Consider the following 25,798-nt stretch of genomic DNA (forward strand, 5'->3'; position numbering starts at 1 on the left):
CTGTTGTCACAAGCACAAAATACCTGGGTTTCCACCTGGACAATCAGCTCAGTGGAGATGTTCACTGGGTTTCCACCTGGACAATCAGCTCAGTGGAGATGTTCACTGGGTTTCCACCTGGACAATCAGCTCAGTGGAGATGTTCACGTTGAGGAGCCTGTGTTTAAAAAAAAAAGTCTCCAAGCGTTTCTCTCTGTGATGGCAAGAAATGGGCTCCCTGTAGAAGACCTGGTCGATATCTATAACAAACACACTGATCACACCATGTCTAGAATATGGGAGTGTACTGCTTGTGGGCTGTACGGCTAAACAACGAGCCACCATGGACAGGGTCCAGAAAAGGGCTGTCAAAATAATGACGAGGTTCAAGGACATCTCTTTGCATCTACCTGATCTGCAGACAGGAAGAGAACAGACCACTGTGAAGCTGATTCAGGACATGCACCAGTCTAACCATCCGCTCCACCACATCCTCCCTCCTAGTAAGAAAGAAAGGACTGGCCGTGTTCTGCGCAGAGGCAATCAGTTGTCTTTGCCAAAAACCAGAACAAATAGACTGAGAAACTCCACCATCTCTCTCGCGTCAGGCTTTTTAATGGGCTGTAGTTAAGCCTTGATTGTATTTTTGATGTTGGGGTTTGTTTTAATAATGCATAATGTGTATTTTTTGTTTTTTTTCAAGTGTACATTCTGCATAATTCAATCATAAAGGGAGCTAGGGCTCTGTCTGTCCCACTCATGACATCATCAGTGATGTCATAAATTCACTCTCTCTCTCACACACACACAAAGTCCCAGTGATGATGTCATCGGTGATGTCATAAATTGTGACATCATCAGTGATGTCAGAGGCATAGTGACATCGTCAGTGATGCACACACACTCACACACACAAGAGACAGACAGGCCATGGACAGCTGTATGTTGCCAGCTCCAGGACGGTGAACCAGCATCCCTGAGGTATGCCAAGTATAACAATTTGGTTAGGGTTTGGTCATGGTTAAATAAGAAAACCTTAACCCCCAAAAAATACTTGCCTAACCCTAACCATAACCAAAATCCTCCAAAAATAAACATGCAATGAAACATGTTTGAAGAGTTGTATGGCGATTCCTCTGTTCCGTGTCAAGCCTTTCTGACAGAAAGCCTTCAAGGCTGCCCTCTCCCATGTGCAGGAGGCGAAGAACCCTGAACTCTGACCTCTCCCATGTGCAGGAGGCAAAGAACCCTGAACTCAGCTTCTATAAGCTGCCAGACAGAAAAGACTAGCTTTAATAAGTTAAAAGTGTAGCCTCAACAGAGACTGATAAGCTTGATTCTCAATGCAGTCTCAGATTCCCTTTATATTCCCTTTATATCGACCCTAGTTTTCCATACATGTAGCAGTAGCAATCACAAAATACAGTACCGGTACTTGCCTTAAAACCATGGTTGTTGTCCATCACGATAGGCTGTTTGTATTCAGAAATAATGTGTAGTTATCAATACAGGGGGATGTTGTCCTGTCTGAGCTGTCGCTGTTCCTTGGCTTCCCAGCAGGGAAACGGCGTCCTCTCTGCTGTGGCCATTAATGAAAATCCAGAATCCTCTGTATTGAAAACTACACAATATTCAAGAACACAAACAGCCTGTCGTGACGGACAACAACAGTGGCTTTAAGAAAAGTACTGTATTTTGTGATTGCTACATGTATGGAAAAGTAGGGTTGATAGAAAGAGCGACTCCTGTGTGACTCCTGTGTGACTCCAGTGGATTTTGCGCACATTTTTGCGAGCTGTATGATAATTGGACAGGCGACCTTTCAATCACGCCCCAAATCATAGTCTGCTTTATCATCTATTTCACTCTAAATTAGACCATCATTTACAAAATGAACATCATGCTATAATGAAGAAGACATGGTGATTGAGACCATAAAGTCATTAGCGAAGTGTTTACTGAGATAATGAATCAAGTGAGAAGTAGGGTCATTTTCCCATTGACTTCCATACAATCAGAATTCTCTTTGCAGCCATAGACTGGATAAACGGTGAGGTATATGAGGTACAGTTGTCATGAACAGGGAAATTAACTATAGAGACCAAAACCTTTTTTGTTCAGGGCTATAAACATGTTTATTTCTGTTGTAAATTTGGGTATTTTAACATGGGGATCTATGGGAATTACCTCGTTCTTTGAGGCAGCCTCAAGTGGTCATTTGAGGAACTCCAGATTTTGGCACTTCCGCGCTGGCTTACATTTTCATCACCGAAGGTTGCCGCTTGGTGTTATGACTTTTCATATGCACTCTCATATTGGATCTATCGGCAAACCTCTTGTGACACTCAAGACACTGGAAGGGTTTCTCCCCTGTGTGTGTTCTTACGTGTCTCTTCACTGCTTGCTTGGTGTGAAAGGATTTGTCACACTGGGAGCAGGAGTATGGTCTCTCTCCTGTGTGGTATCTCAGATGTGATGCCAGCCTCGAAGATGTGGAGTAATCCTTGCCGCAGTAGTCACAGTGATGAGGCCGTTCCCCTGTGTGCTTGCGCGAGTGCACTAGTAAGGCGCCAGAGCAATAGAAAGACATGCCGCATACGCTGCACAGGTACGGTTTCTCCTTCTTGTGCATCCTGAGGTGCACCGTCAGATTATGGGACTGTATGAATTTCCTATCACACAGAGTACAGGCATATGGGCGCTCACCAGTGTGAGTGTACAAATGGGATTTCAAGGTGGCAGATGTCAGGAACCTCCTGCCACAGTATGTGCAGACAAACGGCCTCTCTCCAGTGTGACTTCGCAGGTGAATTCTAAGCTTCGCCTTGCTCTTATATCTCTTCTCGCACAGGCTGCAGGTGAAGGGCTGGGCTTCAGAGTGAACGCTGCCGTGTCGCTTGAGGTCTGACAACTGAGGGAATGCCTTCCCACACTGGAGGCAGCTGTACTTCTTATGGCGTTTAGCTGAGTCACGAAGTTTTCCTGGAGGCAGAAAATTAACAATATCAAAACTAGAGCTGGCATTAATGTCACAGACTGACAACACACAACTGGTCCTCAGTTCAGATTGGGCTGAGTTTCTCACTTAACTGTTCAGGATTTTCTTGGGCTAGGTTTCAAAAATACAAGCTTCAGGGTCCTACCCTGCCAATCAAGAGTTTGGACACATGCATCATTTTCCTTTATTTTTACTATTTGTATACAATTGTATTGATATATATTATTGTATATATCTATATAAATGTTCCACATTATAGAAGAATAATTATATATACAGTATACAGATCCTTTCCAAAAAATTTGAATATCATGGAAATACCATGGATGACCATGGGCTTCAGCGGATTGTCAAGCAAAGACGATTAAAAAATTTGGCGGAGATTCAGAGGGAGTGGACTGAGGCTGGAGTCAGTCATAACTGAGAAGTAACTGCTGATTTTCTTCACACTATTCTAATTTGTTGAAATACTGTTTTGGGCGTTCTCTGGAGCTGTAGGCCAAAATTATGAAAATAATTATATATATATATATATAGACACACATGGTATACTGGTATATATATATGACCACAAAAGGACCGCCATGTAAAATGGATGGGATATCCCTTTAAATTTATGCTCACCACTGTCACCTCGCCTGCATGCAGAGGAAGTCAGAGGTGATGGCCTGTCCTGTTGCAGCTGGGAGTTTGATGGCACCATCTCATTGGAAGTGTCGTCAGTGACCTCATCATCCTCACAGGCATCTTCTTCATTTCTTCCCAGTGACTGATGATCGATGTGATCTTCGCATGCGACTGAAGTTTGTTTAGATGCAAGTGTAATTAAGATAGTGTCTGACATGAAGGAGAATTCACCTGATGAACAGAAAGCTTTCAATCAATATTGTTCATAATATTAATAGATCAGTACAGGGTATTATCCAAAGCCATGAGTTAAAGTAGAAATACCGCATCGCGGATGTATGCCTCCACCAAACAGTGAGCAGTCTACATCCATGTCTGTCCAGATTCATACAAGCACAAATACCTTGAAGCCCACAGCACAGTGGTGTGGCCATTCAGCCTTATGGCACTTTAGGCAATGTTTGGGAATACCTCAAAAACACAGCTAATCGTTTTCAACATGGAAAATGGTCCTACCCCTCCCCCAAACCACCCACATCCCCCCAACCACTCCCCCTACCCACCCCTCGAACCCCGACTCTCTATGCCCTTCCTATCCCTAGCTACGGCCCCTTTCCCTAAACTGAAAGTAGGCTTAACAATATCAACAGTGAAAATGGGGGAACCAGTGTATAAGTGTTGTCAATCCAAGACCTTTAAAATATACAGTATGATCTGTGAACAGGTTCTTACTTTTAGTCAGCTTTTGCCGCCATTTTCTGTGCTGCAAAAGCATCCTCAGATCTTCAGGATCACAGACACACTGCTCAAATTGGGGGTCAAGGGGAGCAATGTCAAAACTGGCAGCTACCTGGAAAAAGAAGACTGATGTGAAATAACAGTTACTACACATTTTGGAATGTGGCACTTTCCCAGCTTGCTGCCTACCTGAGAAAAACTTGGTACAGGGAGAAACTCTTCCAGTCGGAAGAAGAACTCCCACACCAGGATCTGGAGCATCGTATCAAAACAGTCTCCATACTGAACAGGGAACACCTCCTTTATCAGGTCAAAATAGCATGAATACTTCATATTCACCTCTACATTAGATAAGGTAGACAACATATATAAACTGACAGATAGACAGGTATATAAATTTAGAAAGATAGGTAGACCGGCATAGATATACAGACAAAGATAAAGACAGATAACCCACATCCATACATTGACAGCCTTACATATAATGAATAAAAACGGAAAATGTCACCTTCAAAAATAATTCTTTTTCAGTTTGGTCATTCATTAGTTTTCGAACCAGCTCCACAAATTTTGACTTTGAAACCTCCACCTCAACATCTTGGACCTGTCATGAAGTACAGGAATTTCTTATTTGAAAAAACACTATTCAAATGCTCCCTAAGTCAAAACAGGCTAACTAGAATGTAATTATTTATTTTTCTTCTTTGTGTGACTACTATGTTGCAGAAACATTGTTTACCTCTTCGTGCATCTGGTTTGTTGTCCACAGTTGAAAACTGTTCAGATGATCCTGGATAGCTTCACAGTCAAATGGGCCGGCCCTCTGTAACAACTCTAAGATGAACTAAGGAACATACAGGAAAATGTCTACTAATAGTCAAACATGAATTCTTCATGAGCATTATTATTATATATATAATTATAATATATTATTAATAGGGGTGTCACGATACACTCAGTTCACGATACGATACGTATCACGATACTGGGTTCACGATAACGATACGATACGATTTTAACAATATTTTTTTAAACTTGAATAATGACAATATATGACTGTAAAAGTAGTATTTTATTTGAAATGCACAAATACAAAACATGCTGTTGTGGGAAATTGTTATTACAATAACAACTAGAAAAAACATGAGATTGGAAATAAGGCTTATCTTGAAATAGAATGAGTTACTGTACACCGTCACTTAGATTTACTTTGAACTAAAAGGTTTCTCAGCAGTATAAATTCTCATTATGCATCTTCAGTTTTTCTTCAAACTCAAACAACAAGACTTTTCTTAGTCTATTTTTTATGCATCTTCAGTTTTTCCTGTCAAGTAAACAGTTTTGCCAGAAACTCAATTGAATGGTTTCTCTCCTGTATAACTTCTCATGTGTCTCTTCAGAGACTTGTTCAACTGAACTACTTTCCACACATTGAACTTCAACAAACAAAGACGTTTCTTTGTCTATTTTTGGGGGGGGGGGGGGGGATTGCGATATGAGATTTCATCTCAACGATACATATCGTGACGTTTTACTATCGCGAAATTTCATGGGACGATATATTGTGACACCCCTAATTATTAATAATAATAATAATAATGAATTATAGCTGCTGCGCAGCAATGGGTCGTGGCCGGGCAAGTCTCAAGGCTTTGAGCCTTGAGCCTTGAGCCTTGAAATCAGCTCAGAAGTGTCAAGTGTCAATACAAGAAGGAAGGTTGGCCATAATGACAATGAATCAGCACTTCCTGCCGCCCTTCAAAATAAAACAATTTAGAAGGTACAGGTACTGAATGCTGCTATAGCGCCCCCTAAAGGCGAAATGACACAATATTTATCCTATAGGCTCAGAGTACATCCTTCCACACCTGGACCAAGGTTGGTTAGGATCGCACGTTGTGTTCTAGAGTTATCGTGATTCTTGTGAAATTGGCCCCACCCACAGAAGTTTGGAAGTCGATTATATCGCAACGGTGTGCTTTTTTCAAATACCACGAAACAGTGTTGTGCAGGACACTCATCACATGATGTGTGCTTTGGTTTGGTGAAGACTGGACAAAATTTCAAGGGGGAATCGCAAAAAAACTGTTTTGGACCAAATTCAAAATGGCGGAAAATCTAGTCAGACGGAAATGGGCGTGGCCTAGATGAGTAGATGCGGAAGGACCCAAGGAATCCAGGGAAAAAAGAAGTTTGATGATAGACCATACGGTTCAGAAGTTATGGACCAGAATGTAAAGAGGGCTGTTATAGCTCCACCATCTGCTCAATTTGTGTAATTCTTTCGTGTAGAATAAAAGGCCCCTCTGTGCACCTCCCTACCAAGTTTCGTAGCTGTAGCTGTTATGGTTTCTGAATTACAGCTAATTTACTGCAAGATTTTTCGAAACCCCATGCAAGTCAATGGGGGAAAAAAATATTATGACATCACAATTGCTCGAGTGACATCAGTGATGGCATCACAATTGCTTGACTGACTGATGACATCACAAATACAACCTAATTGCCAAAGGTAATTAAGGTAATTAGGCTATACACGGGGCCAGAATTCAACGTTTTGATGCACTGTGGGCTCAATTTTTGACCGATCGAAAATCTGGTTTGATACTTTTGTGTAGAACAGTCTAACGATGCAGATACTGAAGTTTGGTGTCGTTTGAAGAAAAAATGTGGGAGGAGTAGGGTTTAATTCGTTTTTGCAGTTTTTGCAGTTTTGCAGTCTTTAGACTTCATAATTGGCCATAGGTTGCATTGTACAAAAGTTTCCCCTCATTTAGGCGCACATTTCGGTGAAAGTTGCAAAGCCGTAGCACGTATGCCTGATTTTTTATGAATTGTTTAAGTTTTAAACTTTAGACGGTCGCTGTCGTGCCACCGTTAGGACTATTGGCCCCAAATTTGTGTCAAAGATGTTTGGCATGGGACTGGACCTTTGTGCAAAGTTTGGTTAGTTTTCATCCATGGGAAGTCGAACTTCCCGGGAGGAAGAAAAAAAAATAAAAAAAATAATAATAAAGGCAAATACAAGAAGTGGCCTGGCCGCTTCGCTGGCCCGGCCACTAATTACATTAGCTTCAGTGGTGGGAGTTATCCAAATGCAGCAGCTTACAACATGCAATTAGCCTAACCTGGAATATTTATGCTCCAACCACTCAACCTGTACCAAAAAATGTCAGGTTTTTATTTTGTTTTGGCTCCACTTTGTATGTTGTTGTTTTTCTTTGTAGATGAAAGCACAGGAAAAGACACATAAACAGACACGAACAGACTAAATATCCCCGTCCTCCTACCCGAGCTCTCAGTCCCAGGATGAGTTGAGTCTTCTGCTTGGGACTCATCAGCTCTGGGACCATCTCTGTCACCAACGTGATGAACTCAGACAGTTTTCCGTAGTGCTCCACGTTACGCTGCTTGGCCACCTGCCACATACATGCGGACATCAACCGCACTGGAGGAACCAGGAGACGCAGGGATGACAGTGGGAGCTGAAGATCTAACAGTAGATGTAAGCAGTCAAATAATTACATTATAATTAATACATATAAATACAGTGCATAAGATGAAGTGGTGACGAAAGCAAGCATATAAAACTATCCTTAAATTTTCCATATTCAATATGTCATCATAACCCTAAGCATCTATCCTGTATCTCCACTCCATTTGTTCCTTCACCCATCGCCAATGCAATGGCTCTGGGACTTGGTCACATAAAGTTACCATCCTTGGTGTGAGGTACCACGTGGAGAAAACGGCTCCTTACCCGTTTCCTACGTCGTATCGCAGATCTGAAGATGTTATATTCCTCTTAAAGAACCCAGTAGTATGTCCGGAGGTGTCAAAATGATATACCTGCATGAAACAACCGTTTAAAAGCAGTCTTTCGACAGCCTGTGCCGGATTTAGGAGATGCAAGATGGCCCAGTGCCAACAGGAACCTTAGGAGTTTGAGTATGAGATATGTTTTGCTTCCCAGGTGCGCTGGAATTGTTCAGTGCGCCGCCGTATCTGTGTGATTGCAATGTTGTTTGCTTGCCACGTGCAAGCAGTGCACCATGATAGTAATATCAAACACACTCTGCTGTAAATTCAGCACAGGCTTTCAAAATACTGCTTTTAAACAGTTGTTTAATATCATTTTAACACCTCTCTGGACATAATGGCTTACGTAAAAGGAATATTGTAACCCCTCAACATGTCCACTTGACTAGCGAGCCTGGCCCTTTAGTCCAGTGGTTCCCAAAGTGGGGGTCGGGACCCCCAGGGGGGAAGCGGGACACCACTGGGTGGGTCGCGAGATTATTTTCAGAATGTGTGAAATTGGTCTAAAGAATATGTAACTACAAAATGTTAAAAAACTATTAAAAAGAGCACATTTTAACCATAATTGTTTGTTTTGTTTACGAAATGCGCACCAACGTATGCTTCAACCACCTCTGGGGATAGTGGGGGTCGCGAGCCTCTGGCACCGTTATTTTGGGGGTCGGGGCCTGAAAAGTTTGGGAACCTTTTAGCCGACTGGATATGGCGGATGCCTGGAGTGCGAGAGATCACCGGATCGAATCCCGCTCGAACACTGCAACATTATATCAGGGCGGCTGCTGTGGCTCAGGAGGTATAGCAGGTCATCCACTAATTACAAAGTTGGTGGTTCGATCCCCGGCTCCACCAGGCCGCATGTCGAGGTGTCCTTGGGCAAGACACTGAAACCCCAAATTGCTCCCAATGGCTGTGCCAGCACCCTGCGTGACAGCTTGCCACCTTCGGTGTGCAAATGGGTGAATGTAGGCACATTGTAAAGCGCTTTGGATAAAAGCGCTATATAAACGCAGTCCATTTATATCTTCGAATCTGCGATATGACGTCGGAAACGGGTAGGTAATAGTTTTATAAACCTGGTACCTCACACCAAGGATGGTAACTTTATGTGACCAAGTCAGAGCCATTGCATTGGTGATGGGCGAGGGAACAACTGGAGCTACATCTCCACCAGTTTCTCTGCTCTGCACGTTGAAATCACGGGGACGGGGAAATGTCCTATTCAAAGATCAATAGAGCATCACAAAAAACAATTAAACTTTAAGTCACATAGGTTAAGTTATATACACTCAATAGCAGTTTTCTTTTTGAATGAACATCTATCCCATAACCTGCGATAACACAGCTAAGCTATGGTAACCTCCGATCCAACCCTGACTGCTAACTGTGTCAGTCTCTCTCCGCTTCCTAAGCATATGATTTGATAACATGCACAGAAGGATACAGACCTGGATTAACGTTAGCATCCATTTTAAAACCACGTTAGCTTAGCTAAACTAGCTGTTAGCTAGCTAGCTGTTAGATATTTCGCCAGTAGTAGTATGGGATAATCCCATAAGTAGCAGCAGAGTTGAAAGGTCGCTGTCCTAGCCAGCTATTTTTTTCAGACAACCACTAATAAATCAGTTTACAATACGCTTTCCCATATCTCATATAGCGATAGTTTGTGTGTGTTTGTATATTATGTGATCGCAATTTAGGTCGTTATGAGTCCAGGAAAGCACTTCCGGATCACAGTTTCAAAATAAGAGTTGTTCTTCTACTACAAGTAGTCTTTCTCGCCGAGAAGAGCCTGGTGACGCGAGGTTAAGTAGTTACAGCAAGAAGCCCCTGCACACACAAAATACAAGGATGGAATGAGCTGTGATATTATGGCTACACCAGAGGTTCTCAAAGTTGGAGGCGGGCCTCCCCAGGGGGGCTCCAAGCATTTTCAGGGGAGGCTCAGTAGTCAGGGATCCACAGGCCCAAAAGCTCAAGAAAATGGGTTGAACCTGACATGGCATGCTATACTTTTTTTTTGTGTTTTATCTATTCATTTGGACATTAAGGTCCACTGAATGAGAGGTCTGCTCTGCCGGAAACCTCGCGAAAAAAAGTTGTGGCCATTTTTGGATATGAAGCCTTTATTTTTTGACCGAAAAATGTGAAAGAGTTTTTTTTCCTCAAAGTCCTCAGTGGGTTGCGTAGGCTGTCAATAAATTCATCCCAGGTACACAGAACATGTGTGTTGACAACACCAAGTTAAGAAATACACTTACAAAACCTTTGCAAATGATTTATAGCCATTTTCTATTACAAAAAAGCACTCGTTTTTTGAATTTTCTCCATTATTTTCATCTTTACTTTGTTAATAAGCAATTATATCCTGAAATATGACATCAGCCAATGTGTCATTCTTTTCAGCAGATATTATAGTCATTCCACACTAAAGATGATTAAAATCAACCCAAAATCAATGGATCTGTGGTGATTTTATTACCTTTATGCTCGAAATTCCTCGAGACATGTTTTTAGTTTTAACAAAACCCTGTACCCCAAAGACAATACTTGTAACACAAGAATTTCAAAACAACAAAATGATTTTAATCACAAAATGTACACTGCATGACAAGCCAAGAAAACAATTATTGTTATACAGCTTTGGATAGATTGTGACCAGTATCTAGAAAACATTAAATTAAACATTAGCTGAACAAAATTATTGAACACAACACATTAAAAAAATGTTGTGACCGCCTACAAAACTGCCGTTGATCACCTGGAAGACCTTCTGCCCCTGTGCAGATACGGTAACCCTGGGGAAAGCCTGGATGTTAAAGAAGATGTTGTGACAGCGGCTAGGCAGTACATGGTGTCACTGTATGAGAGGAGTGACTTCAGTGGTAATTTGGATGCACTGCGAGCCCATCTCTTTGGCAATATCAAAGGAGACATGCGTTGCCTTCCACCTACCGAAGATGCCTTCGTTCCAGTTACACCTTCGCCGAGCCCTGCATCAGTTGGCTGTATGCAAGCGAGCACACATGTCTCAACCAACCTACCCTGGCTGTTGCCATTGACTTTGGCAGAGAGCTTGTCAGTGGTAAGCTGATGGCAACCATGATGCTGAAGGAGGCAAAACCTGCAGAATTCAAACACACCAAATACTGTCACTGCAAGAAAAGCATGTGTGCCCGAGGATGCTCTTGTGTGAGAGCCAATGTCAAGTGTGTCATCGCATGTCTCTGCACTGGGGACCCCAACAAATGTTCAACGATTGAACTCACACTTGAAGACAGTGACAGTGATTGAGTTATTTCTCACACTTGAAGACAGTGACAGTGATTGAGTTATTTTGTTCATTGCAAAGTTAATTTTGTTATATTATAGACCTTGTTGCCAGTCTTTTTTCTTTCTTTTTTTAATGTGTTGTGTTCAATAATTTTGTTCAGCTAATGTTTAATTTAATGTTTTCTAGATACTGGTCACAATCTATCCAAATTAAGCTGTATAATAATTGTTTTGTTGGCTTGTCATCCAGTGTACATTTTGTGATTAAAATAATTTTGTTGTTTTGAATTTCTTGTGTTACAAGTATTGTCTTTGGGGTACAGGGTTTTGTTAAAACTAAAAACATGTCTCAAGGAATTTCGAGCATAAAGGTTATGAAATCACCACAGATCCATTGATTTTGGGTTGATTTTAATAATCTTTAGTGTGGAACGACTATAATATCTGCTGAACAGAATGATTGGCTGATGTCATATTTCAGGATATAATTGTTTACTAACAAAGTAAAGATGAAAATAATGGAGAAAATTCAAAAAACGAGTGCTTTTTTGTAATAGAAAATGGCTATAAATCATTTGGAAAGGTTTTGTAAGTGTATTTCTTAACTTGGTGTTGTCAACACACATGTTCTGTGTACCTGGGATGAATTTATTGACAGCCTACGCAACCCACAGAGGACTTTGAGGAAAAAAACCTCTTTCACATTTTTCGGTCAAAAAATAAAGGCTTCATATCCAAAAATGGCCACAACTTTTTTTCGCGAGGTTTCCGGCAGAGCAGACCTCTCATTCAGTGGACCTTAATGTCCAAATGAATAGATAAAACACAAACAAAAAGTATAGCATGCCATGTCAGGTCCTCTCAAATTTTGGGTGACTGGATCCCTGACTACAGGGAATGGAAGTGGTAGTTATCAAAAGGAGATCTCATAGAATCTATCTATCTATCTATCTATCTATCTATCTACTGTATCTATCTATCTATCTATCTATCTATCTATCTATCTATCAGTCTGTCTGTCTCAGTCTATCTATCTAGATGTTACACCCACCATATAGGTCCCTAGCATAAGAATGACAATCAAGGATGTACTTTTAAACAGCAAATTATTTTATTACAAAAGTTCAGCTTGACAATCCCAGTAGGCCCACATTGACCTCTTTCCATAGAACCTCTCAGTTATTGTTAACAGGGCAGGGGTTATGTTCACTGCACACCAGTAGGCTACACACTGTAGGATAAATCAGTTTGTTCACTGCACACACCCGTAGGCTACACACTGTAGGATAAATCAGTTTGTTCACTGCACACACCCGTAGGGTAAAGCACTCTGGCACTCTGGGTGAAACAAAGTTTACACACGTGATTCAATTCACTGCAACCATTTATAAGCACGGCACACTTTAAGCCTGCCCTGACAGTCAAACTGGGATTACCAGGTGAAGTGGCAATGGTGGGGAAGAAGCGGATTAAATAAGCAAACAAACAAATAAACAAACAAACAGAAAAAAAAGAAAACTAGTCCGCCCTAAGGGCAAAGCCCATTCTTCTTTGCCCGCTACCAGCACACTTGCCAGGGCGAACTAGACAAGAGAATAAACCCCAAAATAACAAACAAAATGTATCACGGCAAGAGCAGCGACTGGACCCGCTGATGCTCTGCAGGGAACAAAAATTAACAATCTTAAAACACTTTATTTCCAAAATATTAAAATACATAATGATTAAATGTTAAAACTACACGACTGCTTTAAAATACCTGGTACGTCGATGGTAACTGTCCTATCGACTACCAGCCGCCTTCAACCCAGCAGGGAAGCAGATTATCTGCAATACATGATTAAACAATAAATGTCACACACATTCACAGCAAACAATGTAAAACACTACACACAGAAAATAGCCATAGGCAGCGGCCTACCTCTTTGTTCCTGCTCTGTGGCCTTCCCTGCATGCCAGCATGGACTGAGGTGTGCACCTGCCTCAATCATCTGGCCTGAATCAGCTGTGCTCTAGTGTTCCTCCTCCTACAGGTAACCCTATATGAAGTAATTCGGGCACCTCCCCTTTTCTCGTTGGCACCACCCACCACATATCTCCCCCTCAAAATGAATCGGCGCCCCGACGATGTACTGATTAAAAAATACACTGGGAAAAAACTCTGAAATCAGGAAAAGAACACTATACCTTATTATACTGATGCATCAACATTTGGTGTTACAGATTTTGGAAGTCGAAAAAGATTACTGTGTTTGCCTGCAGTAATTCTAGAAGACTTTCGGAGGCCATCAACTACCACTGGTGACCCTTCTGTTTCTATGTCCTCCTCTCCTTCACACACCTCAGCCTCTGGGCAAAGTTCGGATTCTGAAAGTGACTCTTCACAATGAGATTCAAATGTCAGTGTGTCTGTGAGTTTAAAATCTATTTCAGCATTGTCTCCCATGTCCCCCTGCTCTTCCCCTGCATCATGGCCTGTATCCGTCCTCAACCCACCAGCAGGCATACCTCTCAACTCAGTCCGGTGGACTTGCCGTACTGGCCCATCCTGGACTGCTGGGGTGATGGAGTAGACAACACCGCGCTCTGGGGGACACTGTACCACCCGGTAAGGGGTCGATTCCCAGACATCCTGGATCTTATTTCGGCCCCTCACCCCATGGTTCCGGAGATACACAAGGTCTCCCTCACTTAAGGATGGATCTCTCACTTGCTCCTCCTGTTTCTGGTCTCTGTACTGTCTCCTTGCAGCCAACCGCTGTCGTACATGACTATATGCTTCCTCAAGTGACTCCTGGTGCTCCTGCACCCAGTCTTCCTGGCCCTGCTCAGACTCCTCTACCTCCCCCCCTAGCAAAAAATCTACAGGCAGCCTGGGCTCTCGGCCAAACATTAAAAAGTAGGGAGTCATGCCAGTGGACTGATGCACTGTGGTGTTGTATGCATAGGTCACCTGAGGAAGGTGCCGTGGCCAATATCTCTTCTGGTCTGGGGGCAGTGTGCGCAGCAAATCATGCAATGTACGGTTAAACCGCTCACACTGACCATTACCCTGAGGATGGTATGGGGTAGTACGAGACTTGCGAATCCTATAGACCTTACATAACTGTCGGACCAAATTACTCTCAAAATTTCTCCCCTGGTCTGAATGGATACGCTCAGGGGGCCCAAATAAATGAAACCAGTGCTTCACCAAAACATCAGCTACAGTACTGGCCCGCTGATCTTTGGTGGGAATGGCCTGGGTGTACTTGGAAAACACATCTGTTAAGACCAACACATTTTCTCTTCCATTTGAAGCTGGTTCCAACACAGTAAAATCTATTGCAAGGACTTCATGTGGCCGAGAAGCCTGCAGACTGCCCATAAAAGGTTTGATTGTTGGCTGTACAGCTTTAGCCAAAACACATCTCCCACACTGTTGACACCATTTCTCGACATCTTTGTACATGTTGGGCCAGTAGCACCGGGAACGCACTAGTTGCAAAGTACGTTCCACCCCCTGATGCCCATGATGATCATGCAGCTGAGTGAGGACATCTTTATGTAAACACTGGCAGTACAAGCTGGTAAATCTCCTTACCACCATCAGGAGAGTTGAACTGACGGTACAGCACTTTCCCTTCCTCCCTTAGGCGTCCCCATTGTCGTGCAAGCTCCTTGGTACCATGACCAAATCTCTCCCTCTCCTTTGAATCAGGTGGCCTGCCTTTTCCCCAACAGGCCAAAAGCGGTCCAATAACTGGGTCTTGTGCTTGCAACATGGCTAGGCTCTCTTTGGAACAACCTGGGAGGACAGAAATGTCAGATTGAACAACAAAGGGCACTCCCTCACAAACAGTCTCCTCCTCTGAGGCCTCAGCTCCACTGGCCTCCCTGTACTGGCGAGACAAGGCATCTGCATTCCCATTCCGAGCCCCCGGACGATATTTTAAGGTAAGGTTGAAAGGAGCCAGCTCGCCTGCCCATCGTTGCTCTACTGCTCCAAGTTTTGCTGTATCTAGGTGGGTGAGTGGGTTGTTGTCTGTATACACAGTGCAAGAACCCCCTAACAAGTATCCTCTGAATTTCTCGGACACTGCCCACTTAACTCATTAAGTGCCATAGACGACCTAACTCGTCTTACATAATCCAGCGCTTAAGTGCCAAGGACGAGCTAACTCGTCTTACATAAACATTTTTTTTTTTTGACGGTGGGACATCAATCAACCCCTTTTACATCTTCGAGATAACTATTTGGAGCAAGAGCATGTGTGTAATCTATTTTACCGACCACTAAGTGGCGACAGAGACCGAGAGAAGTCACAGCCACGGGACCCAAAAGCCACAAAAGCAGCCGCCTCCCGCGGAAATGGCTTGGCGATTTTACAGTCAGAAGCCCGGACACACACACAGAACGGACAGAGATCCCTTCCCCCCAGAGCCGCGCAGCAACGCGCGAACACACACACACACACACACACACACACACACACACACACACACACACACACACACACACACACACACACACACACACACACACACACACACACACACACACACACACACACACACACACACACACACACACACACCGCGGGAGCAAGCCATTCAAGGAAATGGCGACGCGATTTTACAGTAATCCATTTCAGACTCGTCTTGCCCGACAGACAGGCAGGCAGGCAGCAGCAACGCGCTTCTGACACGCCCGCTGTTAGAGCCAGGAGGAAGGAGGAGAAGACACACGGAGGGAGGAGTTTGAATGAGAGGGGTGTTTCCTGTTGTTATGGAGGAAATTACTGTTCAAAACTATTGTTTAGAATGTCTGACGGTCTTACTGATGCCAAAAATGAATGGTTAAAGTGACTGTTTCACAAAAAGCCATTTATCTCTGAATAAATTTCCAGACGCTGAAACCATGCTGTACTCAACGGCTAATATCTACATAACTACTAACTCTGCAAACTAACTCTTTTAGACAGAGAAAGCACACATTCTATTAGTTATTTTTAGATGATTGGTGTTCATGAATTCTTAACAGAAAAGAATCCTCGGCTCTTCTAAAATGAGCCAGAATCGTCAAAAACACCCCTGGCACAACTTACCTACAGGAATGAAAACATGGCTGGCATTCAATGTGTTAAGAGCAAGGAATTCTAACTTCATAGAGCTATAGTTCTGCATGTTCTTTTCTGTAGGTTTGAGTGCCCTACTAGCATAAGCAACAGGTCTGCGCTTCCCTCCATGTTCCTGACAAAGTACTGCCCCCAAACCTGCATGGCTAGCATCAATCTCTAACACAAATGGCTTATGAAAGTCTGCATAGGCCAACACTGGTGCAGAGATCAGTGCTTTCTTTAGTTGGCCAAACATCTCTTCGCACTCTGCTGTCCAGACTGGGGCCAGTGGCTTCCTGGGGGTCTTACCCTTTTTTATACCTGGGGACAGTTGTGCTGCCGCATTGTTCAAGGGAGCAGCCAACTTTGCAAACCCAGCTATGAAGCGCCTGTAATAACTGGCAAACCCCAGAAAAGATTTGAGCTCAGCCAGATTAGTGGGGGTCTTCCAATCTTTTACAATAGCGACCTTGTCGGGGTCTGTTGCAACTCCCTCAGCCGATACTACATGGCCAAGATATTTCACTTGTCTCTGAAAGAAGTTGCATTTTGAAAATTTTACCTTGAGCCCCTGCTTCTGTAACCGAGAGAAAACTTCCTCCAACCTCTCCAAATGCTGCTGGATAGAGGAAGAGAACACAATCACATCATCCAGGTACAGTAAAACAGATTGATAACGGCAGTCTCCAAACATGCGCTCCATAAGGCGCTGAAAAGTGCTAGGGGCATTGCACAATCCAAATGGCATTCTATTAAACTCGAATAATCCAAATGGAGTACAGAACGCTGTCTTTGCTCTGTCCTTTTCAACAACCTCAACTTGGTTGTAGCCACTGGCTAGATCCAAAGTAGAAAACCATTTAGCTCCTACAAGCCCATCCAATGACTCTTCAATCCGTGGCAAAGGGAACGCATCTTTCCTGGTTTTAGCATTCAGGCGACGATAGTCTACACACAATCTGTTTCCCCCATCTTTCTTCTGCACCATTACGATGGGTGATGCGTATGGACTACTACTTTCTCTGATTATTTGGCTGTCCAACAGTTGTTTTATATGGGCTCTCACCATGTCATACTGAGTCGGGATGATGCGACGGTATGGCAGACGGACAGGAGTATCATCTAGCAGGGGGATCTCATGCTGAATCAGATTAGTGCAACCTAAATCAGCTTCATCCTTTGCAAACAGGGAGTTATATTTACTAAGCAAAGCTGCCGCTTGTTGTTGCTCAGATCCCTCCAGTCCCTCAAAAGGAGGCATATCCCAGTCCCCCCCCCCTCTAGTCTCAGCTCCCGGAAGGAACACCGATGCTGTACACTCGTTGCTACTAACATCCCTACAAAACTCAACATGGGGACTTTGTTCTGATACTATATTTGCCATGCTCACTGTAGCAATGACCCTACGTGGAATCAGCCAAACATCAGAATAGCCTACATTAGTAACTGGTACATATACTATCCCTGATTCAGATGTCACTAAGGCAGGTGAAACTAGCAGCCCCTCTGGAAGTACACCCTCTTCTGGCTGTAATGGCTCCACTAGAAACTCCATACGCTGCTGCGAAGGGACCTTAGGACATGTTACAGGGACCATGATTAATGTACCTGCAGCTACACAAAATGGGCTCTTACCTCTCACTCTTACTTTGAAGGGCTCAGGGGAGTTGGCTATCGTCTCTTCCACTTGGCAGTGTCTGAGAGCTCGCCTCCATTCTGGGGCCTCCATCACCCTAGGATCATCAAACAGGCTGGGGCCACACTTAACAAACAACTCATAGTAAAAACCCTTTATCACATTCATTCCAAGTACACCAGGGGTTCGCATTTTTTTATACTGCATTTGAGGGTCATCTGCATCTCTGACCACCAGGACCCCCCTGCGTGTGACACATTTTCCCAATATAGTGATGTCCAACTCCAAATAGCCCAGATACGGCAGCTCTAGACCATTTCCTGCCCTAAGATCTAACCATGCACAATCACGTAACTGAGCATCTGTGAGGTGGCCAAACTGTTCTTTAAAAAAAGTTTCAGTGATAGTTGTGACCATGGACCCAGTGTCCAACAATGACGGAACCACAATTTCCCCCATTTTAACTTCTACTACTGGACACTCGCTCACCAGTGCAGACATAACAGCTGGGTTTAGTTCTGAATGAGGCTTTGTCTCTAGATGTGTGTGACTTTGCTCACTAGCAGGCTCTTGTCTTTCCACTTGGACTGTTCCTTTTTCAGGCTGAGTTGTTTTAGGGAAAGTTGCTGTGCAATAACGTGCTATGTGGCCCCTCCGATCACACCGAAAACATATTGGCTTTCCATCAGGAGTTCTTCTAAATTTAGGTGGAGGTTGAGCCCCATACTCCTGTTTTGAGGGTTGCAGTGCTTTTATTAGCAAATCTAATTGCCTCTGTTGAGCTTCGATAAGGGCTTTCAGTTCAGAATAACTTGATTTATTGTCAACAATTGACTCACAAGATGCTTGTGCCTGGACTTCATTAGAAAAAAGTGAGTGGCTATCCTTCTGCTTAAATGACTGTCCTTCACACTGTGTTGTCCACTGAACAGCCTCCCTACGTACATCCCGAATTGTCCACTGGGGGTTTAAACGAACTTTATCTCGCAGTCTTATACTGAGACCATGGTCCCTGACACCCTCACAAAACTGGTCACGGAGGTCTCTTTGGGATTTAGGCTTAGCTTGCTCGTCCGATTCAACAATCTGGTCCATTAGACACATAAGGGCATGGGAATAGTCCAACAATGACTCCCCCTCACGTTGTTTACGGTTAAAAAACCTGCGCTGAAGGGAGATTAGAGAGTGTGAACATCCATATACTTCTCTCAAAATTTGAAATATACCAACAACAGTCTCTCTCTCCTGTTTAGGCAGATATTTTACCTCTACACGGGCAGCCCCTTCTAAATGGTTATACACACAATTGACTTTTTCTTTCTCACTTGATTTCAACTGGATATGGTTTTCGATCAGTTCAATCCATTCTTCCAAGGTAGGAGAGTCTGCTTTGTCCAGATTACCAGAGAACTTGGGTACCTTTTCACTCTGCTGAATGTAAACCACCCGTGTTCCCCCCTCCATCTCTGCAGCAGCTGGCTCCACATTGTCCATGGTGCTGCTAGAAGGTCCAGGTTGAGGTGTTGCATTTAATGTCTGCAGCTGCTGCTCCAATTCCTGTATGCGCTGCGCCATCACTGCTGGCTCCATGGCCTATGAATGCTGAGAAGACAACCGGATCCTGGCCCTAGGTCCTCTCCGCCACGGGGTCCTGGCTCGCCACGTGGTCCTGGCCCACCGCTGCTCTTGCCGTTTCACGTAATCAAAAAAACAAAAAAGCAAACACAAAACAAAGAAACTGTCATCCGCTCCCCCCCCCCAAAGGAAGATAACTGTTTACTTAGCTAGGCCTGTCGACAACGCCAAAATGTTACACCCACCATATAGGTCCCTAGCATAAGAATGACAATCAAGGATGTACTTTTAAACAGCAAATTATTTTATTACAAAAGTTCAGCTTGACAATCCCAGTAGGCCCACATTGACCTCTTTCCATAGAACCTCTCAGTTATTGTTAACAGGGCAGGGGTTATGTTCACTGCACACCAGTAGGCTACACACTGTAGGATAAATCAGTTTGTTCACTGCACACACCCGTAGGCTACACACTGTAGGATAAATCAGTTTGTTCACTGCACACACCCGTAGGGTAAAGCACTCTGGCACTCTGGGTGAAACAAAGTTTACACACGTGATTCAATTCACTGCAACCATTTATAAGCACGGCACACTTTAAGCCTGCCCTGACAGTCAAACTGGGATTACCAGGTGAAGTGGCAATGGTGGGGAAGAAGCGGATTAAATAAGCAAACAAACAAATAAACAAACAAACAGAAAAAAAAGAAAACTAGTCCGCCCTAAGGGCAAAGCCCATTCTTCTTTGCCCGCTACCAGCACACTTGCCAGGGCGAACTAGACAAGAGAATAAACCCCAAAATAACAAACAAAATGTATCACGGCAAGAGCAGCGACTGGACCCGCTGATGCTCTGCAGGGAACAAAAATTAACAATCTTAAAACACTTTATTTCCAAAATATTAAAATACATAATGATTAAATGTTAAAACTACACGACTGCTTTAAAATACCTGGTACGTCGATGGTAACTGTCCTATCGACTACCAGCCGCCTTCAACCCAGCAGGGAAGCAGATTATCTGCAATACATGATTAAACAATAAATGTCACACACATTCACAGCAAACAATGTAAAACACTACACACAGAAAATAGCCATAGGCAGCGGCCTACCTCTTTGTTCCTGCTCTGTGGCCTTCCCTGCATGCCAGCATGGACTGAGGTGTGCACCTGCCTCAATCATCTGGCCTGAATCAGCTGTGCTCTAGTGTTCCTCCTCCTACAGGTAACCCTATATGAAGTAATTCGGGCACCTCCCCTTTTCTCGTTGGCACCACCCACCACATAGATATATTATTAGTGGCCGGGCCAGCGAAGCGGCCAGGCCACTTCTTGTATTTGCCTGTATTATTCTTCATCCTCCCGGGAAGTTCGACTTCCCATGGATGAAAACTAACCAAACTTTGCACAAAGGTCCAGTCCCATGCCAAACGTCTTTGACACAAATTTGGGGCCAATAGTCCTAACGGTGGCACTACAGCGACCGTCTAAAGTTTAAAACTTAAAAAATTCATAAAAAATCAGGCGTACGTGCTACGGCTTTGCAACTTTCACCGAAATGTGCGCCTAAATGAGGGGAAGCTTTTGTACAATGCAACCTATGGCCAATTATGAAGTCTAAAGACCGCAAAACTGCAAAAACTGCAAAAACGAATTAAACCCTACTCCTCCCACATTTTTTCTTCAAACGACACCAAACTTCAGTATCTGCATCGTTAGACTGTTCTACACAAAAGTATCAAACCAGATTTTCGATCGGTCAAAAATTGAGCCCACAGTGCATCAAAACGTTGAATTCTGGCTCCGTGTATAGCCTAATTACCTTAATTACCTTTGGCAATTAGGTTGTATTTGTGATGTCATCAGTCAGTCAAGCAATTGTGATGCCATCACTGATGTCACTCGAGCAATTGTGATGTCATAATATTTTTTTTCCCCATTGACTTGCATGGGGTTTCGAAAAATCTTGCAGTAAATTAGCTGTAATTCAGAAACCATAACAGCTACAGCTACGAAACTTGGTAGGGAGGTGCACAGAGGGGCCTTTTATTCTACACGAAAGAATTACACAAATTGAGCAGATGGTGGAGCTATAACAGCCCTCTTTACATTCTGGTCCATAACTTCTGAACCGTATGGTCTATCATCAAACTTCTTTTTTCCCTGGATTCCTTGGGTCCTTCCGCATCTACTCATCTAGGCCACGCCCATTTCCGTCTGACTAGATTTTCCGCCATTTTGAATTTGGTCCAAAACAGTTTTTTTGCGATTCCCCCTTGAAATTTTGTCCAGTCTTCACCAAACCAAAGCACACATCATGTGATGAGTGTCCTGCACAACACTGTTTCGTGGTATTTGAAAAAAGCACACCGTTGCGATATAATCGACTTCCAAACTTCTGTGGGTGGGGCCAATTTCACAAGAATCACCATAACTCTAGAACACAACGTGCGATCCTAACCAACCTTGGTCCAGGTGTGGAAGGATGTACTCTGAGCCTATAGGATAACTATTGTGTCATTTCGCCTTTAGGGGGCGCTATAGCAGCATTCAGTACCTGTACCTTCTAAATTGTTTTATTTTGAAGGGCGGCAGGAAGTGCTGATTCATTGTCATTATGGCCAACCTTCCTACTTGTATTGACACTTGACACTTCTGAGCTGATTTCAAGGCTCAAGGCTCAAGGCTCAAAGCCTTGAGACTTGCCCGGCCACGACCCATTGCTGCGCAGCAGCTATAATTATTATTATTATCCCTAACATAAATAGGAGCTCGGGCTCTGTCTGTCCCACTGTGATTGTCCCACTGTGACATCATCCGTGATGTCATAAATCCCACTGTGACATCATCCATAATGTCATAAATCTCGGGCTCCGTGTGTCTGTCCCACTGTGATTGTCCCACTGTGACATCATCCGTGATATCATAAATCCCACTGTGACATCATCAGTGATGTCATAAATCCCACTGTGACATTATCCGTGATGTCATAAACCCCACTGTGACATTCATCTGTGATGTCATAAATCCCAGATCCCACTGTGACATTATCCGTGATGTCATAAATCCCACTGGGACATCATCAGTGATGTCATAAATCCTACTGTGACATCATCCATGATGTCATAAATCCCACTGTGACATTCATCAGTGATGTCATAAATCCCTGATCCCACTGTGACATCATCCGTGATGTCATAAATCCCACTGTGACATTCATCAGTGATGTCATAAATCCCTGATCCCACTGTGACATCAGTGATGTCATAAATACCACTGATGACATCATCAGTGATGTCATAAATCTGACATCATCAGTGATGCCTGGTCTCATTGGCCACACAGCAGCTGAGTTGCGGGCAAGGCCACGCAGTGGCTGAGCTGTGAATGCGAGTTGCAGGGCCAGCTCGCCGAGCTGCAGGGGCAGCTCGGCGAGCTGCATGACAGGTGAGCCTAGGAATCGAGCGCGCGAGATTCCTAGTTATTATTATTATATAAATATTATTATTATATATGCAGCAAATAACATGCTTCTCAATGGCAAGAAGTCAATGGAGCTGAGAGTATGCTTCACTCAGGACCCTCCCCAGCCAGCCCCTCTAATCCTCAACGGCCAGGTTGTCCCTGTTGTCACAAGCACAAAATACCTGGGTTTCCACCTGGACAAGCATCTGCATTTTCTCACTGTGATGGCAAGAAATGGGCTCCCTGTAGAAGACCTGGTCGATATCTATAACAAACACACTGATCAGACCATGTCTAGAATATGGGAGTGTACTGCTTGTGGGCTGTACGGCTAAACAACGAGCCACCATGGACAGGGTCCAGAAAAGGGCTGTCAAAATAATGACGAGGTTCAAGGACATCTCTTTGCATCTACCTGATCTGCAGACAGGAAGAGAACAGACCACTGTGAAGCTGATTCAGGACATGCACCAGTCTAACCATCCGCTCCACCACATCCTCCCTCCTAGTAAGGAAGAAAGGACTGGCCGTGTTCTGCGCAGAGGCAATCAGTTGTCTTTGCCAAAAACCAGAACAAATAGACTGAGAAACTCCACCATCTCTTGTGGCGTCAGGCTTTTTAATGGGCTGTAGTTAAGCGTTGATTGTATTTTTGATGTTGGGGTTTGTTTTAATAATGCATAATGTATGTGTATTTTTTATTGTTTTTTTTCAAGTGTACATTCTGCATAATTCAGTCATGTATTGCAAGTCATAATGATTAAACTCAAACTCATAAAAGGGAGCTAGGGCTCTGTCTGTCCCACTGATGACATCATCAGTGATGTCATAAATTCACTCTCTCTCTCTCACACACACACACACACACACACACAAAGTCCCAGTGATGATGTAATCGGTGATGTCATAAATTGTGACATTTTTGATGTTGGGGTTTGTTTTAATAATGCATAATGTATGTGTATTTCTATTGTGTTTTTTTTCAAGTAGGCCTATACATTCAGCATAATTCAATCATGTATTGCAAGTCAGAATGATTAAACTCAAACTCAAAGATTATAACTGACTGGCTATAATATCTTCAAATCATGAGGTTCCATTTTCGTTTCCCTCAAACAAAAAGACAATTGGCTATGAGTGCCCTCTTTGTCAAATACAATGAACAAGACTATTCAGTGACATGAAATGTCCTCTATATTGCAACAAAACAATGTACTATGTGGGGAAAATGGCACATTCTGCAATCTGGGGGAATAGCTTTGTATCTGTGTTGCAAAATATGGAATGCAGATTACGTTTCATTGCAATCATCCGGCCACGCGGTCTGAAATATACGTTCCAAACAGAGGCTTCCCTTGTCTGTCTGTCGCTCTCGAAGCTTAAAGGACAGAAATATTCACAGAAGTAAAGAAAACGACATTGCACAGGCTAAGCCAAAAAATATCTTTATTTCATTTCGGGAAGACTTTAAACAAGGCACAGTAATGGCTTTGCTCAATTATTACATTTTAGTCAAAAACACTGTTATTTAGGTTCACTCAGGGAGCAAAAGCTTAATTAGTAGCAATATTGTCTCAACACTGTCCTGTTCGTATTGTAATGACATGCAAGCCACACAAGTGTTGCAGCATAGAGAGCCAAAGTGGAACGTCACTTCCTGCTTCAGCACTGTACCAGAGATTTTCATCCGCCATTTATTTTCCCATAGACATTTAGTAAAATGCTTATAAAAATAGTTTTACTTGTTCAAACCAAACGGTACAGATATATTTAGAAACGGGAGAGATCGCATAACATTTCACTCAGACCAAAATGTAAAAGAAAATCGGGTTTAAAGAAAATGTTTTTTCAATGTTGTTTTTTTAGGTTTTGGTCTGAGTGAAATGTTCTATGGTCTCTCCTGTTTCTGAATATAACTGAACCGTTTGGTTTGACCAAGTAAAACTATTTTTATAAGCATTTTATGAAATGTCTATGGGAAAATAAATTGCTGAAGAAAATCTCTGGTACAGTGCTGAAGCAGGAAGTGACGTTCACTTTGCCTCTCTATTGACAGAATAATATGATGCAATATGGTGGTATTACATAACGGCCATTACGAGCAACGATAAAAATATAAAAATTACCTTTTCAGCTATGTTAAGTGGGACAATACTGACAGCTGAGAGATTAAGCATAAAAAAACTGCTCAGAATTTATTACTCGTGACAAGGACAACACTTTACCACAATAAACACTTTGGTAAGGTCAATTGATAATACTCGACACATAACAGGTCATTTACATAGTAATGGTCAGGAATCCCAAAATGTGAAGACCAGCCATGCTGAGCAGTAAACTAATATCACTGAGGACAAACAAGCGGTTAGAACAAGACACTGAAACGAACATGTTGTATTTTGTTCAGGTGGTGACCATGGCACTGTGTGTAAGGTTGTGAACCTTGACCCCTGTGATTCACAAAAGTGTTGCTGTCAGGAAGGCGGTTTTCTTGTTTTTCTCATCTTGAGTTTCTCCTGTCTCGCCGTTTCGCCCTCCAACGACGACAGCTCCGATATCCTGTTGATGAAAGAGCGAGAGGCTTCGACCA

The 25,798-nt window shown here is 43.2% G+C and overlaps 1 protein-coding gene across 3 annotated transcripts; it reads right to left on the reverse strand.

Annotated features, from left to right (window-relative positions):
• Positions 1 to 2,109: 2,109 nt before the first annotated feature.
• Positions 2,110 to 9,820, reverse strand: LOC310772549 (uncharacterized protein). Of its 3 annotated transcripts, none has more exons than XM_083632386.1 (8): positions 9,607 to 9,820; positions 7,633 to 7,835; positions 5,082 to 5,186; positions 4,851 to 4,946; positions 4,532 to 4,642; positions 4,337 to 4,406; positions 3,602 to 3,835; positions 2,110 to 2,961 (listed from the first exon to the last, which is right to left on the reverse strand). In XM_083632386.1, exons 1-8 carry the CDS (start codon positions 9,626 to 9,628, stop codon positions 2,234 to 2,236), a joined length of 1,569 nt encoding a protein of 522 aa, XP_083488512.1. In that variant the 5' UTR covers positions 9,629 to 9,820; the 3' UTR covers positions 2,110 to 2,233. The 3 variants fall into 3 exon arrangements, with proteins under 3 accessions (XP_083488512.1, XP_083488511.1, XP_083488513.1); XM_083632385.1 differs by having other exon boundaries at positions 4,337 to 4,454; XM_083632387.1 differs by lacking the exon at positions 9,607 to 9,820 and having other exon boundaries at positions 4,337 to 4,454; positions 5,082 to 5,209; positions 7,633 to 7,672.
• Between the last annotated feature and the right edge of the window lie 15,978 nt (positions 9,821 to 25,798).

Source organism: Poromitra crassiceps, assembly GCF_964638095.1.
Source record: "Poromitra crassiceps genome assembly, chromosome: 2".
NCBI classification, from domain to species: domain Eukaryota; kingdom Metazoa; phylum Chordata; class Actinopteri; order Beryciformes; family Melamphaidae; genus Poromitra; species Poromitra crassiceps.

Bases quoted from the DNA above. Each gene is read 5' to 3' on its own strand.
- LOC310772549 (XM_083632385.1), bottom strand. From the start codon at position 9,628: ATGGATGCTAACGTTAATCCAG. The intron at 4,947-5,081 runs GTAAACAATGTT...ACTTCATGACAG, and splicing joins CAAACCAGATGCACGAAGAG to GTCCAAGATGTTGAGGTGGA. The intron at 4,643-4,850 runs GTGACATTTTCC...GACCTGATAAAG, and splicing joins AAAAAGAATTATTTTTGAAG to GAGGTGTTCCCTGTTCAGTA.